The 18,181-nt window shown below is 33.7% G+C and overlaps 2 protein-coding genes and 1 long non-coding RNA gene across 5 annotated transcripts; 2 read left to right on the forward strand and 1 right to left on the reverse strand.

Annotated features, from left to right (window-relative positions):
• Positions 1-7,158: 7,158 nt before the first annotated feature.
• Positions 7,159-10,401, forward strand: LOC109192771 (cullin-1-like). Of its 3 annotated transcripts, XR_002056153.1 has the most exons (9): positions 7,159-7,342; positions 7,804-7,920; positions 8,098-8,283; positions 8,376-8,423; positions 8,782-8,986; positions 9,131-9,208; positions 9,457-9,524; positions 9,628-9,726; positions 10,371-10,401. XR_002056153.1 is itself a non-coding variant. In XM_019343472.1 (8 exons), the coding sequence occupies exons 3-7, from the start codon at positions 8,176-8,178 to the stop codon at positions 9,508-9,510; spliced, it is 444 nt and encodes a 147-aa protein (XP_019199017.1). In that variant the 5' UTR covers positions 7,159-7,342; positions 7,804-7,920; positions 8,098-8,175; the 3' UTR covers positions 9,511-9,524; positions 9,628-9,895. The 3 variants fall into 3 exon arrangements, 1 of the variants encoding a protein (XP_019199017.1); XR_002056152.1 differs by having other exon boundaries at positions 8,831-8,986; positions 9,457-9,726; XM_019343472.1 differs by lacking the exon at positions 10,371-10,401 and having other exon boundaries at positions 8,831-8,986; positions 9,628-9,895.
• Positions 10,402-14,308: 3,907 nt separating this feature from the next.
• LOC109192779 (4-coumarate--CoA ligase-like 7) lies at positions 14,309-18,181 on the forward strand. The gene is made up of 6 exons (XM_019343484.1): positions 14,309-15,520; positions 15,635-15,824; positions 16,605-16,750; positions 17,009-17,076; positions 17,216-17,318; positions 17,937-18,181. The coding sequence occupies exons 1-6, from the start codon at positions 14,507-14,509 to the stop codon at positions 18,048-18,050; spliced, it is 1,635 nt and encodes a 544-aa protein (XP_019199029.1). The 5' UTR covers positions 14,309-14,506; the 3' UTR covers positions 18,051-18,181.
• On the reverse strand, positions 16,864-17,285 carry LOC109192780. Its single transcript, XR_002056154.1, has 2 exons — positions 17,201-17,285; positions 16,864-17,100 (listed from the first exon to the last, which is right to left on the reverse strand). It is a non-coding gene; the product is annotated as an uncharacterized LOC109192780 (long non-coding RNA).

Raw genomic sequence — 18,181 nt, forward strand, 5'->3', positions numbered from 1 at the left:
GTCTTTGTAGAAAACTAAAATCAATACTTGACATAGATATTTTGCTTTCCTCTTGCCTCTTATTGTAGTGGTTCCTTTCAATTTTATTCATGAATGTTAAATATAATGATTTACTTTTGATTCTAAATCTGACCATAAACTTAATATACCAATTTTTTGCTATGATTTCAGGTCTCAATGGAGTTTGAAACCCTCTTCAAAAGTGTTTCTAACAGTACTATTAATACATAATCTATGCAGCTATGCTTTTGAAACCTTTAAAGAAGGGGGTTCCTATTAGTTTCTTTCAGTCCACTTCTTTCCCCATAACAAATTAGAAACACAAATAAAAAGTTGTCAAAATATCACTTATGGTAAATATAAAAATGATAATAAAGAGAAATAATGAGTAATCACCTCTAGCATCCTGATCTTTTTTTCTCTCTTCTCTCCTTGTGCTTTCGATGTAGATGTGGATTTCACCTCAAGACATGCAGTATTTATAGGCAATTTCTCAGCAGAGTTTAGATTCAAAAATGTTATCATTATGTTTAGCATCCTTGCTTGTATGGTAACTTGGAAAAGTAAATAACATTGGTAAATGATACTTATTTAAAATTACTTGTCAATTACTCCGTATTAAGCAATGGAAAATGGAAAATATTTATATCTTTATCAGTTAAGCATTGGAAAATGGAAAACAGCTGTACTGATTAATGACTTATCAGTTAACAATATTGGAAAATGGAAAAAACAGATGTAGTAAACTTTAAATCATAAATTAGATTCTGAAATGAAAGACATAATTCTCACAAATTTAACTGCAAAAAACGACGTAGTTTTAGTTTGAGCGGGAATTTTTGTCTAATTGTTGTTTCCAAGGTGTGTGGTTTTTTTATATAGTAAGATAAGATAAGATAAGATAATGAAGTATGGTTGAATGATATTTTTATGATGAACCTACATAATCTATCTACTATCTACTATACTAATAAGAGCCCAAGAGAGTTAGGCCTATAATGGGTAGAAAAAATGGCGGTCACAGATTTTAATCAAATGAATGGCTCAGATTGATTAAAATCTACTATACTAATAAGAGCCCAAGAGAGTTAGGCCTATAATGGGTAGAAAAAATGGCGGTCACAGATTTTAATCAAATGAATGGCTCAGATTGATTAAAAGATTGATAAGATTTAAATTTCACACTAAAATTTCCTAAAATACCCACACACCGTTACTAATTCCGTTAAAATTTTAAGAATTGCCGTTAGTTCACCGTTAACTTACTCATTGATTTCAATAAAAAAAAAAGGTCTTAGGTTCGAACCTCATCCCAATCAAATCAAAGTTGGCATAATTAGTACTCTATTTTACTCTTATTAAATTATATATATAGATAATAATTTAGTAGCTACAACAAAAAATTATAGATATGCATTTCTTTAATTTAGAATTATGTGTCCACAATGCCTTTATTCAAAAAAAAAAATTATTCATTATCAATAAATTAAATAAGAGAAATAATTGTATTAGTTCTATTGTCTTTATTTTTCTACAATATAAAAATTCTTTATATTCAAATTTATTAATTGATTATATTCGCTACATTGTCCTTACAATGTCTTAATTCAGTGAAAAAAAATTATTCATTATCAATAAATTAATTAAGAGAAATATTTTCATTAGTTATATTGTCTTTATTTTTCTCAAATGTAAAAATTTTTACATTCAAATTCATCAATTGATTATATTCACTACATTGTCTATTATCTTTTTTTTTTTTTGCACTATTTTTCTAATTAAATATCAAAGTTATAATACAAAATAATGCTATATATTTATTTACCAAGTATTTTATTAATACCATGAAAAAATTAAAAAAAATATATAATTAATAAAGCCAACCATATTAACTACTTGAGAGATTTTGTGACAAAGAGAGTATTCAAATCACACAACAAATTGAAGTGAGAACTACCTTGCAATGTCCTTGTTTGACAATCAGCAGTTAGCGCGCGGATTATATTAGCGGATTTGACCAACGAATTTATTTAATTATTAACATTGGGTAGAAAAAATGACCGCCAAATTATTAAATCAAATGAATGGTTCAAATTGTTCAGGTTTTAATTTTTTTAAAAAAATTTTCTAATTTATCCTTAATTATATGTTTATCCATTTAACTTTTTCGTTAAATACCGTTAATTCGCCGTTAGTCTAATTATAATATTAACGTCTAATATAGAATTATAATTACACCATTAATCTAATTCTAATATTAAAGTCTTAATAGAACTTAACCACAAATCCTAATGTCGAAATCTCCTCAAACAATAGTAATATATATTTAATATTTTATGCCCTAATTTTTATTTGTTCTCCCTTATGTCCCGTATTTGGTTTCAACCATACCTATACAATTATTTTATTGACAATTATAATCAATCTTGACTATATTATCTTGCATTTGTAAACTTAGAATTACCTATTTAACCCGCACGGGCTTAGCTCAATGGTTTAGTGGGCAGTATTTGGGAGAAGAGACCAAGGTTTGAACCTCGGCGGCGGCAGTGCGGGAATTATGTCCAAAGTGGGCAGATTCCTTGTTCGCACTGGCATTTGGTCCTGTCTGCTGAACCATTGAGTCACCGTGATTTACAACTTCCTACAATGCTCTGTCGGGTCAGAGTGTGGGGGGCCCTTGAGGTAGGGGACTCAACCTTTGGGAGAATAATTACCTATTTAAATAAGCAAATTCAACCTTCAATTATCTATGCATGAACAATTTCAATATAATCTTGCCTTAATATACTTTAAAGTACTTATTTAAAAAAAAAAAAAAAAACATTGGGCATTATCCCAATCGCGCAATGCGCGTAAAAAACTAGTTATAATAATAAATCATAATTAATGATGCAATGTGGACCTTGGTCCGTATCTCCATGATATAATTTGCTAATCATTATACCATGGATCATGATCAATCTTACAATAAGGAACATTAATATAACTATATAAGGTTCATTATTAGTATATAAAATGTTAATTTTTATATTGAATACTTAATTCATTGAAATTTTTTTTTTCTATAGGAATGTTCATTTTTATAAGATACAATATAAAAATGATTATTCAATACATTAAAAATGAACATTTATTTGTGGTCCTCATTACAAATTTACAATGCATAGTCAATAATTAATTTGTCATAATCAATAGTTATTGCGTGGACCTTGGTCCACGGTGTGGACCACAGTCCAAAAACGATATCGTTCCATGCAAAATAAAAAATAAAAAAATTCACGCGATCCACTACAACATACACTTTTATAACTTGTAATGTACATTATTCTAACTTATAAAGTACATTATTCTAAGACATATTGTACATTATTCTAATTTCTAACACATATAATATATTCTTTTAACTCATAATATATATTATTCTAACTCATAAAATTTAACAATATCATTTTAGAGTGTGTTTCCCACAATAATTTGCCGGCCTACCAATAGCAACATGGACCAATTTATGATCGTAAGAGCATCCACACTTGTGCATATTGTGGGGAGATTTCAGCATTAATTCTTCCCTACATGAGATAATAACTAGTGTGGAGGGGGATAATTGAAAAATAATTGTCCTGCAAATGTGAGGATATTGTCAAGAAAAAAAAAAAAAAAAAAAAAAAAAAAAAAGAAGCAAGGCTGTGCGCGTTCGCGCACAGCCTTGGGCAAACGCCGGGCGCGTGCAGTGCGCTGATTATTATTATTATTATTATTATTTTTTTTTTCGCTCCCCTCCCACATTCTCTTTCCTAATCACTCTTACATTATCTCCCCATTCTCTCCAACCAATGTGGATGCTCTAAAGCAGATCACGACGTTTACGTACACATATGATTGGAAGTGTCTGTATGCACACAAATCCGCCCAACTTCTTAATCATGCATCAAGAATATCAACCCGCCTTTCGAAAGCATATGGTTGAATAGGTAAACATGATTTTTGTAATTAATAACATTTTATTGGTCGAATTCATGTATTGAAAATATATTTTATTAATGTTTGATATATACATTTATTAGTATACTTTTGAAAAAATCTTGGTTACAATGAGAATTGCATCAAGGATTTAAGTCACCCATTGCATAAACCCGATTTGTTTCTATGAAAATATGGGAAATTGAGATTTTTAAATGCTTTGTGTACTTGTTGGACTTTAAATTGATACGTCACGAGGGTGGGGCAATTCCTTGTTCTAATCCTGGTTTATTTGCTCATGGAAGTGGCTTTATATTAGGATACTTATGTGCATTCCTGTTTGATTCCGTGGTTATTTGTTCTTCCTAATCCCATATATTGTTGAAGCATCTGGAAGATAATGCACCATAGCTTGAGTCTTATTTTTTTATAAAAAAATTGTGTTTATCTTTTGTCGATATGTGTTTGTCTTACCTTGTTATGAGTTGCTTAGCTTATTGTTGATTGCCTAGTGCTAGTGTTTAGTTGCCTGCAATTACATATTATGTACATAACTCCCAATCCCGAGAAAACGACAAAACACCCGTTTTACTCCTAGCTACACCAAATTTGCTCAATTTTATTTACATAATTGTATGCAAGTTGAAGTTCAACTAGAATTTTAATCAAGTTTACACTACAAGAAAAATGCACATAGACAACACTAGAAAGACAACAGTTGTTAAGAAAAGTGTTGTCTTTTGTATAAAAGACAACAGTTTGGTACAAAACCGTTGTCTTTGATGCAACACTTTTGTCAAAGACAACGGTTTTTACTTAACCGTTGTTATAAGTGTGTTGTCTTTGTGCATTTTGTGAAAAGACAACACCACAACGACAACGGTTTTTTAAAACCGTTGTCTATGTGCGTTTTTTTTTAAATAAGACAACGGTTTTTTTAACCGTTGTCGTTGGTGTGTTGTCTTTAAGTGCACTGGAATACACAACACTAGAAAGACAACGGTTGTTTAAAACCGTTGTCTTTGTGCGCTCTTTTTTTTTAAAAAAAGACAACGGTTTTATTTAACCGTTGTCGTTGGTGTGTTGTCGTTAAGCGCACTCGAATACACAACACTAAAACGACAACGGTTTTATATAACCGTTGTCGTTGCGCGTTCTTTATTTGTTTAAGACAACGGTTTTATTTAACCGTTGTCTTTGGTGAATACACAACACTACAAAGACAACGGTTTTAAAAAACCGTTGTCTTTGCGCATCATTATTTAACAGGTATATAAAAAAACAACAAGGATGTTAACAACAAGAATTGAACCTATGATCTCAAACTTAACAAATAAGCAATCTAACCAACTAAGCAACACAAACTCTTATGTTTAAAGGTGCAACATTTGGTATATAACTGGGTTGCTTCTATGTTGTTTGTGAAAACCAAGACAACAATTTTAGAAAATAGTTGAAGAATAGAACCTAAGACCTCTAACATAATAAACTAAGCTAAACTCACCAAGCCATACCAACACTTGTGTAATGAAACGCAAAATCTAGTATATTACCAGTTTGCTTATGTGTTGTCTTTGAGAACCGAGACAATGATTGTATAAAATAGGTTAAAAATGCCACCACAAAGGATAGAACCTAAGACCTTTAACATAACAAACAAAGTTAAATCCACCACACCACACTAACTCTTATGTATTAAAGTGTTACACCTTATCTTTTACCTATAATTTAACAAAGAAAGAATACAATTCAAAAGTTAATTTAATAGTTCTATTTTCGTTCATATTTAAATATAAAATTATTCACCAAAATTTCAAAGTAAATTCATTAAAGTTTTATTTTCAATTATATTACAATTAAGACCAATCTATGAATTCAAAATAATAATAATAATTATCAAGTACAAAAAACAATATGGAGTGGTGTTCATAATGGTGTGGTATGCTGTGTAGGGGTTAAGGGCGGTATGATAGGGGCCGGGGTTGGTAATCGACTATTCCGGCTAGCGCATGACTAACAAGGTTAGCTATATGTTGGTAATCGACCCTTCCGGCTAGCGCATGACTAACAAGGTTAGCTATATGTTGGTAATCGACCCTTCCGGCATGCCTGGGACACGTTGAGAATGGATATGAAAGAGTAGTTGATTGATGCCGTACAGTTAGCTATATCCCATTTATTTTGCCGCGATCTTAATTAGCTCTATGTTCATAATTACCAAACTATATATTCATAATTGCAAGAAAGTTGTTGCTCTTCATAATGATTGAACTCTATATATATTCACAATTATAGAACTCTATGTTCATAATTTTCGATGTTCATATTCCCAATTGTTGAACTCTGTATTCACAAATCACAAAACTATGTGTTCATAATTTGATAACTATACCGTTTAGTAATTATAAATCAACAATACATAAATTATGAATCTGCAGTATAGAAATTATGAATCTACTGTATTTAAATTATGAATCTACTGTATTTAAATTATGAATATACGATTTAGAAATTATGAATCTAGAGTAAAGATTTTATAAATCTACAGTACAGAATTTATGAATCTACAGTATAAAAATCTATGAATCTCGCGTTCTGTACCTATATACCAGGTCGGTACTATTTTGGGTATAGCGACCTGGGTAATAAAGCTAATATTTTCTTACCCGAGTTCTACTACATGTACTCCCAAATTCTACTCCATCACTTGTACTCCATGACATGGGAAACAAAGATTGGATATTTTCATCATGTGGGTCCCATGAAATGTGTCAATATCAAGAATTTGTGAGAGGAAGTACAAATTGAGAGTAAGAAATGAGAGTACATGTAGTATTTTCCTTTATTACCTTGTTCTATATCTATATTGCTCGGTTTATGGTGGACCTGATCCCTATAAAACCATGAATATACTTATTTAATTTAGAAAAAATGAATGTTTATTATAAATTTCGTTATTTTCCTAATTATATTAGTACATAGTATATTGTTATGTTATTTCCCTCTTTACAAAATCAAAATAATTCCTTCAAAATCATATTAGATATGTTATTTTTTAAATTTTGACTTTTAAGACTTTCACAATTTGTAAAAAAATTCCTTTCCCTCTCAAATAAAATAATTCCCTCTCAATTGACACTTAAGTGGGAAAGAAGAAATTAAAACAAAAACAAATTTCTGACACCAAAAAAAAACAAAAACAAATTCCCTCCCCAGTGCAGAACAGTCGAAGTCGAAGTCGAGAGACACTTCAGCTCAACCTCCGCCGCCGACAGTGTCGTTGCCGCCTCCAACCTCCTCTGCCGCAGTCGCTCCAACCGCCGCTACTCCGACCGTTGCCGCCGTGAAGAACTCAAAACACTTCAGCGAAAAATTGAAGGTTTTTCTTTTCTCTTGTAATGTAATAAGCTATCAAATTCATCCAAATATTAACTGATTGTATCAATGTGTGTGTTTATACTAAACACTTTTGGATTGAAGCTAGGGTTGGGGAATTGGGGTTTGAATTTTTAGAGGATTTTGTTGATATCTGAGTTTGAGTTTAGGGTTTGTGAAATATGGGATTAGGGAGTGTGTTTAATACTCATGTGTGGCCAATAGCTCCATGGATGATTCTATGTGCACGTGTATTAATGTCATTTATGAAAAATCTTTACATTTGGAAAATTTGTCTACTTTAATGGATAGAATTCTTTTTTTTTTACGGTAAGAGAATTCATTTACATTTACAGGCTAACTTTCATCTAGAGGATATTTGGCCTACAGTCTTCTGTTTAACATTTAAGTGCAGATCACTTTCTGCATTTGAAACATTATATATGTTTTCCTTGAATCCAACAGGTTTGGAGGCAGAAGAATATTTTAAAGCCAGCTCCTGGTAAGAGGCGATGTAACTGCCGCAATGAGGTTTACCACAGGCAAATTGGTCCAGGGATGTTTCAGCAGATGACAGAATAGGTACTGTTTCAAATTCATTGAGATCATTAACAAAGTTGAGTAATTGTATTCTCTGGACGATGACATAGCATATACATGGTACCAATACTAGGCATATATGTTCTCTTGAGCTGATTCTAGATTGTAGCATATACAGGGTACCAATACTAGGCACAACATGTTTCATTTTACTTGAAGGTTTTGCCATCCCTAAGTGATAAAAATGGAGCTCCCCTGTTATCTGAACTTCGACGTTTATGGGCAAATTATAAATCAATGGTGAAATGCCTTGGGGGATTTTACTTGTACCATGATCAGAGGTTTTCTGACCGCGAAAGTGCTGCACCCCTTTCTGAAATTTCAGTTTGCTGTTTCCATGACTTGGTGGTACTTTTATATACTGTTGTATTCTTTCAAATTCCTAATGGGTCTTATTTTTTTGGTCAATCATTGCTTGATTTATTTCTCTATTTCAGGTCTGTACTGCTTTCCTCCAAAAATTTATAGATGCTGCTATATTACTGGTAGAGTTACTTAACTGCCTATTTAGTAGCATGAAAATTTTTCTATTTTACAACTCCATACTCCTAAAGTGGGCCAACTTGAAAAAAAAAAAAAAAATCCTTACTCCACTATCCACCCATATTTTCTAGTTTTCCAAATTGGAAAAAGTTTTCAAAATGTTCTCCAATTTCCAAAAAGGAAAAAAAAAAAGGGGGGGGGGGGGGGGGGAAATGGAAAATGAAAAGCAAAATCCACTTGAACACAAACTCTTTTTTAACATTTTTCCAGAAAAGTTCACTGAATGCATAATGTTTCCAGTTTCAAATTCATTATATCATTAACACAACTTGATCTGACTAGTGAAATATTCACATATAGATCACACAAGACCGCAATGGGGCAGCCAACTGACCAGACCTTTCTACAGAGTCTTTCAAACTTTTTCAATGAAGTTGGAGGGAAAACAAGACCATTCTGCTATAACAAGTTTGAGGAGGCAATACTTGTAGACACAGGCAATTACTACTCTCAAGTAACTCGAGAATGGCTACTGAATTATTCTTCAGCAGAATATGCATCTAAGGTTCATATGCTTTATGTATTATTTTTGTCATGCTTAAGTCATATTCCTTTCATATTTTTTCACATTAAAAAACCATGAAAAAGTATTTTAGTTTCCTCAATGTCTGGGTTGGGGGTTCTTTTTTTTTTTTTTTTTAATTTTTAGGCTGAACAGTGTTTGAGGGAGGAAAGAGGAAGAGCATGCAAAATTTTGCATCCACCTAGAGTAGAGAAGCTTCTACAGGTATTTTAATTGATTCATATACTTGTCCAATTTCTACAAGTCTTGTATCATATGATTGTTGTTTGCATTCTGGAGTTTCAAGAGGTTTGAATCTTGGTCTTATGAAATAGTAAGGATTGGGGCTGAGATGATTTGATTGTAGATCTGAGACTTGAATTATGAGATTTTATCTATTCATCCTCAATAGATTTAGGGTTACACTTGTGTATTATGAATTTTCTTTGTTGTTTAATGACTGAACTATTCAGAATATGCTTCAAACTGGGCTTATTGTGCGCGGGATGGTGCCAGTGGTGGCGTAGTTCGGATTGTTACTGTGGGTTATTTCATTTAATTCCTGTACCTGAGTTTTCATATATTTGTATATTGTGTATCTATTTATTAGTCATTTGATTCTTGGATGGAAAATACAATTTTAGTGACAAAGATGCATACAAGAAAATACGAGCTGATGCTACACTTGTGCAGCTCTACACAGCCTTTGCATATGAGGGGCCTGCCTTTAACTCAAGATAAAGGTATTGTAAATTTGTGGTTTTGATTCATTTATTTAATTTAATTTTTTTTTTAATGAAAAATGTCATACAATGGATACATGACAACTTGTGAACAGGTGCAGAGTGGGGTTTCAATATACGCCCACTCTGACGGATAAGATGACCGGATTTTGGTATAAAAAGGAAGAATATTACAATGAGTTCTCGTCCCAAGATTGAAACTTTTTCTTGAATCTTGTTATACTCTAAAGTTCAATTCTATGCATTTGGTAATTTTCCTGCTTTTTGTTTCTTGTTTTTTTCTGCTGAAATGAGAAGATTTGATGGCCTAAAAATGCTGGAAATATGTTGAGGGGAAAAGATTAGTCTTTGTGAGGGATTCTCTAAAGGAACATGTGGGGTTCTATTGATAGATCATCTGAAAAAGCAGTTAATTTGCTGTTGTTTTGATCTGTACTTATGTCGTTCATGGAAATATGGAACAACTTCTTTAATCTAGGAATCTCTTTCCAGCAAGTTATTATATTATATGGCATTTATTTTGCATGGCTAACTTATTTCGCATGGGAATCTCTTTAATATGTTGTTCATGGCTAACTTATTTCTCATTTCATTGCAAATTTTTTATATCTATACTAATTTATTTTCTTACTTTTTACATGTAGTTTCAATAAGTTGATTATGACAAAGCGGTTATTGATCTGGTGCGATCTGAATGGGCCGATATTCTATCAAGTCATATAGAGTAGGTATGATTTGGTCATTCGAACATTGTGATCATTTGGACTTGAATTGGTTCGGGGAATTGTTTTTTGTGTAGTAGTATTATGACTTGGATGATAATTAGAATTGGTCATGGAAGTCTTTTGACTTGTTATTTTGAACCTTATTAGCTTGTGCACAATTATGTAACTACACTTTGCAACATATGGTGAATGGATAAATTGTTTTTTTTATACGATTATAATTTAAGCAGGTGAAAAACGGTTAAAAACCGTTATCTATTTTACAATAGACAACAGTTAGAAACCGTTGACTTTTCTACAAAAGACAACAGTCTATGGGTGTGACAAGCGATTTCAACAACACACAATAGACAACGATTTATAACTGTTGTCTTTTAAAGAAAAGACAACAGTTAAAAACCGTTGTCTATGTACGTGACTTTTAACAACACTAGTTTCAACAACGCTTAATAGACAACGGTTAAAAACCGTTGTCGTTGGTAGAAAAGACAACGGTTATTAACCGTTGTCTATTGCGTGACTTTTAACAACATCGGTTTCAACAACACTTAATAGACAACGGTTAAAAAACCGTTGTCGTTGGTAGAAAAGACAACGGTTATTAACCGTTGTCTATTGCGTGCCTTTTAACAACACCGGTTTCAACAACACTTAATAGACAACGGTTAAAAAACCGTTGTCGTTGGTAGAAAAGACAACGGTTATTAACCGTTGTCTATGTGCGTGACTTTTAACAACACCGGTTTCAACAACACTTAATAGACAACGGTTAAAAAACCGTTGTCGTTTCTAGAAAAGACAACGGTTATTAACCGTTGTCTATGTGCGTGACTTACAACAACACCGGCTTCAACAACACTTAATAGACAACGGTTAAAAAACCGTTGTTGTTTCTAGAAAAGACAACGGTTAAAAAACCGTTGTCTATGCGCGGGACTTACAACAACACCGGCTTCAACAACAGAAAGTATACCCCTACGACAACGGTTAATAACCGTTGTCTATGTGCATTTTTCTTGTAGTGTTAAAAAAATGTTAAAATTATACTAATGTTTTAACATTTGATACTGAATTACTAATTTTAAAAGCATTTGACTACAATTGTCACAAACAAATTTTGTACTTTGAATGTATGTTCCAAGATGCAATCCAAACTAATTGACCAATAAAAATAAAATTAATTTCATTGGTAGACAATAGTGCAAAACACTTGATTTATTTTATTTTTTATTTTTTTTGAAAATAAGGATGAAATAGGTCATTCAAGTATAAGTTAAAGTGCAATTAGCCCCTTGATTATAGTACAAAATAACAAACAAACACCCGGAGTATTCCGGGGTTATCAATTCATAGAAAGGTGAGATATTAAGTATTAGCTACTAATCTATTCACGAGAAGCTATTCAACCCAAAAATCTCAAAATAAGCCTTGTCAACCGTGGCTAACATAGTCTTCATTACACAAGTATTAAGGAAGATGCAAGAAACAAAGAAGCAAAAGAAAAGGGAAGATATTCTCCCGAATGATGTTCTTTCAAGCTTTTCCTTCGCCTTTTGGTGTGACTTGAAGCTCCAAACCTCCTTTTTTCTTTCTTGAATTTATTCTACACTTCAAAGGTGTGGGGATTCCTCCTTCTCCCTTTTGAGTGTGAAGAAATAGATTTTTCACTCTATTTGAACTTCCTAAGTTGCCACCCTCCATAGGGTTTGAAGAGAAATGATGTTTTATAGTGGGGTGGAAGATGGGGTCAAAATGTAATTTTTAGAACTCCGTTTTTTCACATGACAACATTCTTGACGCCTCGAGCCATTACATAATGAAAATGGACCATTCTGTCAACTCTCCACGCGTCGAGAATCGCTCTGCAACACAACTTCGATTTGTAGGCTTATTTTGACCCTTGTACCTTCAGAATTAGACTTTGAGGTCTTCATAAGATTTATAGTCCTTCGAGTTTTATTTTCAATGGAACAAGAATCTTAGGCTGAGATAGGGTCCAAATATCGAACAATGGTCAATATGTGTGAGAAGTTTAACTTCAATGCAAACATTTGGCACCAAAGGATATAAACAAATGAATTAAGGCACATTTTGGATAATACCAAAGTATTTTTTTTCACTTAAAATAGGTCTATGTATGGGGTAGAAATATGGACATGAATACACTTATCACCCCTTAAACCCAAACAAAAAATAAATAAATAAAAAACAAAACAAAAAACAAAAAAAAAAAAAAAAAACAAAAACAAAAAACAAAAAACAAAAAAAAAAAAACAAAAAAAAAAAAACTCAAATTAGACACATTAACTTCTATTTTTATGCAATTAAGTTAATTAACAGGTTACCTCTAGGTAATTGATAATTTTAAATTTAAAATTTTAATTAACATTAAAGAAAGCATATTTTTAATTCAAAATAATTAAATAACTATATATATATATATATATATATATATATATATATATATATATATATATATATATAACCTTCGGCAACAGCTTCTTCGTCCAATCGAACGGAGAAGCCAGCCTTGGCTTCTTGGTTTAGTTGGATGGAAAAGTCAGACTACCAACTTCTCCGGAAAAGCCGACAATATGTGTGTGTTTTTTTTTTAAATTCAATTTTACCAGCTATTACTTTAAGTTTACCAGCAAAATGAATTAATTGCACAAATTTAAGAAGTTATTGGTTAAATTACATAAAAGTGAAGAGATGGAGTGTCTAATTGAAGCTTTTCTTAATTTAAGGAGCTAATTACACTTTGACCTATAATTAAATGACATATTTGACCCTGCAAAACAATTTAGGGTGACCACACATTATACAAAACACTATTATGGCGTGTTTGGTTCATGGAATAGGTCGGGAATAGACCTATTCCATTGTTTGTTTTGTCATTTTATTCAAGTTAATAGCGTTCCCGGGAATGAGCTATTCCCAAGTATTTGGGAATAACTTTAGTACTATAATACCGAAAATACCCTACCACTGCAACAACTGCCGCCGTCTCCACCACCACCATCGCCACAGCCACCACAACCACAGCTGGCACTGCTACCACCACCTCCACTGCCACCACCGCCACCACCACCTCCACTGCCACCACCGCTACCACCACCACCACCAACACCAACACCAACACATATTTTTATAAGGATATTTATGTCTTTTGAAACATATTTCATTCTATTTCTTAAACCAACCAAACACTGTAATATAATTCCTAAAGTCTATTACTTCCGCGAACCAAACAATAGAATATAATTTATTTTCTATTCTTTGCATATTCCATTCCTTATGGAATAACATTCCTATTACCTCAAAATTCATTCTGTAAACCAAACGTGCTATAGGCTAACCAGTAACCACACAGTATGGAAAATTCCCTGTCATAAAAAACTATTAGGCTAATCATAAAGAACTATTAGGCTAACGACTACATGATTGATCTTATTTCATATACCCACATTTGAAAGTGTATGAAAATTGAATGGATACAAATAAAATTGTGATAAACTGAAAATATAATGATATATACAATTATGTGATCTACTTTATATTTAAGAATTGCATGGATGCGGATTAGAGGTGTAAATGAGTCGAGCCCAGTCTAAATAGTCAAAGTTCAAAACTCGAATCGATTCAAAAAGTTAAAGCTCGAGCTCAATCAAGCTCTAATTTTCCAACCTCATCAAGTTCAAGCTATTTGAGCTAAGTTTAGATACCTTCACTAAATAATTGTTCTCTATTTTTTATGTAACAACAATAATTTTACATCCAAATGTCATAACCAAACTTAATATTACATCTCAATTATATTGATTTTATAATTTATATACTCCGTAACATATAACATTAGGGCGGCAGACTTCCTGGACCTCCATTTTCATGATCCCGCCATTGCGTACTATCTTCAAAACGCTCTTAACCAACACCGCCGGCGATCGCGAAATTGCAGTAGAGCCTTTTCCGTCTTCGCTTCTGATACTGCAAATCCTCAAATTCCCCATTTCAGTTCCGTCGATCTTTCCGGTCGCGTCTTAGGTCGCCGACTGATGGAGAAGTCAGGGTACGGCGGCGACGGCATTTATAGATCTCTAAGGCCGCCATTAGTGCTCCCTTCAGACCAAAACCTCTCAATGGTCTCATTTCTGTTCCGGAATGTCTCTCAGTACCCAGATAAGCCGGCCCTCGTCGACGCCAACTCCGGCCGGACTTTAACTTTCTCCCAATTAAAATCCCAAGTCTCAAAAGTCTCGCATGGGTTAATGCATCAACTGGGCGTACGGAACAACGACGTCGTTCTGATCTTCTCTCCCAACTCCGTTGAATTCCCCCTCTGCTTCTTCGGTATCGTAGCCATCGGCGCCGTAGCCACAACGGCCAACCCGAGCTATACAGTTTCCGAGCTTTCTAAACAAGTCAAAGATTGTAGCCCCAAGCTCATCGTCACCGTTCCTTTTTTGCTAGATAAGGTTAAAGGATTCAATTTGCCCGTTTTGCTTCTGCGTCCGGAAAACGCCAATCTCGATAGAAGCAAGTCGGGTGCGGGTATTACGTTTTTCCACGACCTGGTTAGAAATTCCGGGTCATTGAATTTGGGTAGGGTTTCCATAAAGCAGAGCGATGAAGCTGCATTGTTGTATTCCTCGGGGACGACGGGGATTTCCAAAGGCGTAGTTTTGACTCATCGGAATTTCATCGCAACAGCTAAAATGGCGGCTTCCGATCAAGACGCGGCAGGGGAAATCCACAATGTATTCCTGTGCGTGTTACCCTTGTTTCATGTATTCGGTCTTTCTGTTATCACGTATTCGCAGTTGGCAAGGGGGAATGCCATTGTTATTATGGAGAAGTTCGATCTGAATATGACTCTGAAGAATGTGGAGAAGTATGAAGTGACGCATCTGCGGGTCGTGCCTCCCATTTTACTGGCCATGGCTAAGAGTAGTTTAGTGAAGAAGTATAATCTGAAATCCTTGAGGCTTATCGGCAGCGGGGCTGCACCTCTGGGTAAAGAATTGATGGAGGAATGCGCCAAGAATTTCCCGCACGCCATTGTTACCCAGGTATCTTCTTACTTGTGTGTTGTGAATTTATGGTTTCTTTTTGGTGACACAAGAAGTTAATTGGATGTTAAAAGGAAAAATGAGTGCAGATAAGAAAAGAAGTCACAATTGCAGGGATATGGCATGACAGAAACTTGTGGAGTTATCTCATCTGAGAATCCAAACATTGGCCGGAGACACACTGGATCATCTGGAATGCTTCAACCTGGAATTGAAGCTCAAGTAGTTAGTGTCAGTGAACTGAAGCCTCTTCCTCCTGGCCAAATAGGGGAAGTATGGGTGCGAGGACCTAATGTGATGCTAGGTAGATGAAGTCATTAAATGCTGTTAATTTTAATGTTGTCATACATATGATTCTGAATGGTGTTCTGTGTTTTTTTCTCTTAATGTGATTGGACCAGAGTCAAGATTTCATAATTCTAAATATTAATTAGGTGGGGCAATCCAACCAAGTTAGTCAGATTGTTGGTTTGATAACCACAAGATTCCAAGCTCGACTCTCAGTGGGAGCGGCCTATTTGCCTTCTTGGTTTGAGTTGATCAGCTTATTGGTCTTTTGCCGGCTAAGGTCTCAAGGCGGGATTTAACCTGCACACCCTCGGGAACGTAGTTGTGGGTTCCCTCGTCATCCAAAAAAAAATGATAATTAGGTGCAAAATAGACTCAAAAACCCACATTCTGGACCTTTTATGTTTAAGCAAGAATCCATATCTTTAAAATTCAAAAATCTAACCAAGCTACAGAGAGCAGGTTTTTATTTTAGGAAGAATGTGGACAAAAAATTGAAAATTTGGAATTGAGAGAGTAGATGCAGTCTAATGCAGTTAATGTCGTCTTGTATATAGTTCTCAGGATAGTGTTCTTCTCTGCAATCTTTTTTAGATTTATTCTGAGTTATATATGAAGATTGGTTTTAAGATAGTATTTGACTATTTCGTTTCACCCGGTTTAACCTTCAAGGCATATCCATCTCATAACAAGTTACATGCTTGCAATGCATATGCTATATCATGTTTTCAGCATTGAGTTCATGACAAGCATATTCTTTCTGAATGTGGAAACATGCCTATTTGTCATTTTTCAGGTTATTACAACAATCCACAGGCCACCAGTCTTGTTATAGATAAACAGGGCTGGGTCCATACTGGTGATCTTGGATACTTTGACGAGGAAGGACTGCTATACATTGTTGACCGAATTAAGGAGCTCATCAAGTACAAAGGTTTTCAGGTAAGCTTTTGGTGGTACGGTGGTGCACAAAAGTACATAATAAGGTTCCCTAAAATTTGCTACGAGGAATGTTGTTTGTCTGATATCTCTTTCGATATTAAGACTTGAATCAATTAGTCAGGAATTCCAATAATCATTTTATGTAGAACTCGGCATTTTAACAGAACTTTCTTACCACATAGTTTGCTATATATGTACATCAATCAGCTTCAATAATTCTTAGAGAAATAGAGTAACTTGTACTAATACTGTTACCAGGTTGCACCAGCAGAGCTTGAAAGTCTGCTCATTTCTCATCCTGAAATAGTCGATGCAGTTGTCATCCCGTAAGTGGCATCTTGCAGTAGAATCTGTATACAGTATATATAGGCGTATATATAGCCACTTGAAACATGAAAACCCGTTAAATTTTATTAGAGGACTGGACTGAAGATAATAAGTTATATCAACCGCTTTTGCTTATAGGTTTCCAGATGCTGAAGCTGGCGAGATCCCAGCTGCATACGTTGTTCGCTCCCTCAACAGCTCGCTGACTGAGGAGGATGTCCAAAAGTTCATAGCAGATCAGGTATGTATTATAGCAAAAAATATGCCTTTTCTATGAAAGAAATAAGATGCAGTAGTTTGTTGAATTGGTCATTGTGTTTTCCAGATGAAAGTTTCCAATGGCAAATTTATTAGTTATTTGGTAACTATGTGAAAACAACATCTTAATTAGTAAATATGAAAATGATAGGATATTATGAATGACTTGCATAAACCCTTCATATAGGGTTTATACAATATTAATCAATACTCAATATAACACCAAATTAGCTAAATGGGATTAATCCTAAATAAAGCTAATTTGAATTCTTTGGGGGAATTCCTAAATAATTAGCAAAGTACTAGAGAGTACATATCATGCTTGAATATAATGGCTATAGGCCCTATTTGGTAACATATTTAGCTTATTTGACCACTATTAGTTATTTAACTTGGTTAAACAAAGCAGCTTTTTGAATCAGCTTTTTGAAAAAGTCATTTTGCATGTAATAAGCTATCAGCTAACAACTAATTTACCAAACATTTATCAATTAGTCAACCTCACTAACACAATTTGCTAACAACTACTTACCAAACATCTCATAATGCAGATAAAAGTTGATCAAAGTTTCATCTTTTTCCTTTTTAAATGTGTGTTCAGGTTGCACCTTTCAAGAGGCTAAGGAGGGTAACATTTATAAAAAGTGTGCCGAAATCTGCATCGGGGAAAATACTCAGAAGACTACTTATTGAAAAGGCGCGATCAAGAATATAATACAAATTAAATGCATTATATTATGTTGTTTAATGTACTTGATGAAATGTATAAACTAAACAATATAATGTAAGAATAAATGATACGGTCTATTATACTATGGAGTATTAGAATAAGAGTATAAGACAATA

The sequence above is a fragment of the Ipomoea nil genome, unplaced genomic scaffold, assembly GCF_001879475.1.
Source record: "Ipomoea nil cultivar Tokyo-kokei standard unplaced genomic scaffold, Asagao_1.1 scaffold1834, whole genome shotgun sequence".
NCBI classification, from domain to species: Eukaryota; Viridiplantae; Streptophyta; class Magnoliopsida; order Solanales; family Convolvulaceae; genus Ipomoea; species Ipomoea nil.

Bases quoted from the DNA above. Each gene is read 5' to 3' on its own strand.
- LOC109192771 (XM_019343472.1), top strand. From the start codon at position 8,176: ATGGTGAAATGCCTTGGGGGATTTTACTTGTACCATGATCAGAGGTTT. The intron at 8,284-8,375 runs GTGGTACTTTTA...TCTCTATTTCAG, and splicing joins TTTGCTGTTTCCATGACTTG to GTCTGTACTGCTTTCCTCCA. The intron at 8,424-8,830 runs GTAGAGTTACTT...ACCTTTCTACAG, and splicing joins TAGATGCTGCTATATTACTG to AGTCTTTCAAACTTTTTCAA.
- LOC109192779 (XM_019343484.1), top strand. From the start codon at position 14,507: ATGGAGAAGTCAGGGTACGGCGGCGACGGCATTTATAGATCTCTAAGG. The intron at 15,521-15,634 runs GTATCTTCTTAC...TCACAATTGCAG, and splicing joins CGCACGCCATTGTTACCCAG to GGATATGGCATGACAGAAAC. The intron at 16,751-17,008 runs GTAAGCTTTTGG...TACTGTTACCAG, and splicing joins TCAAGTACAAAGGTTTTCAG to GTTGCACCAGCAGAGCTTGA.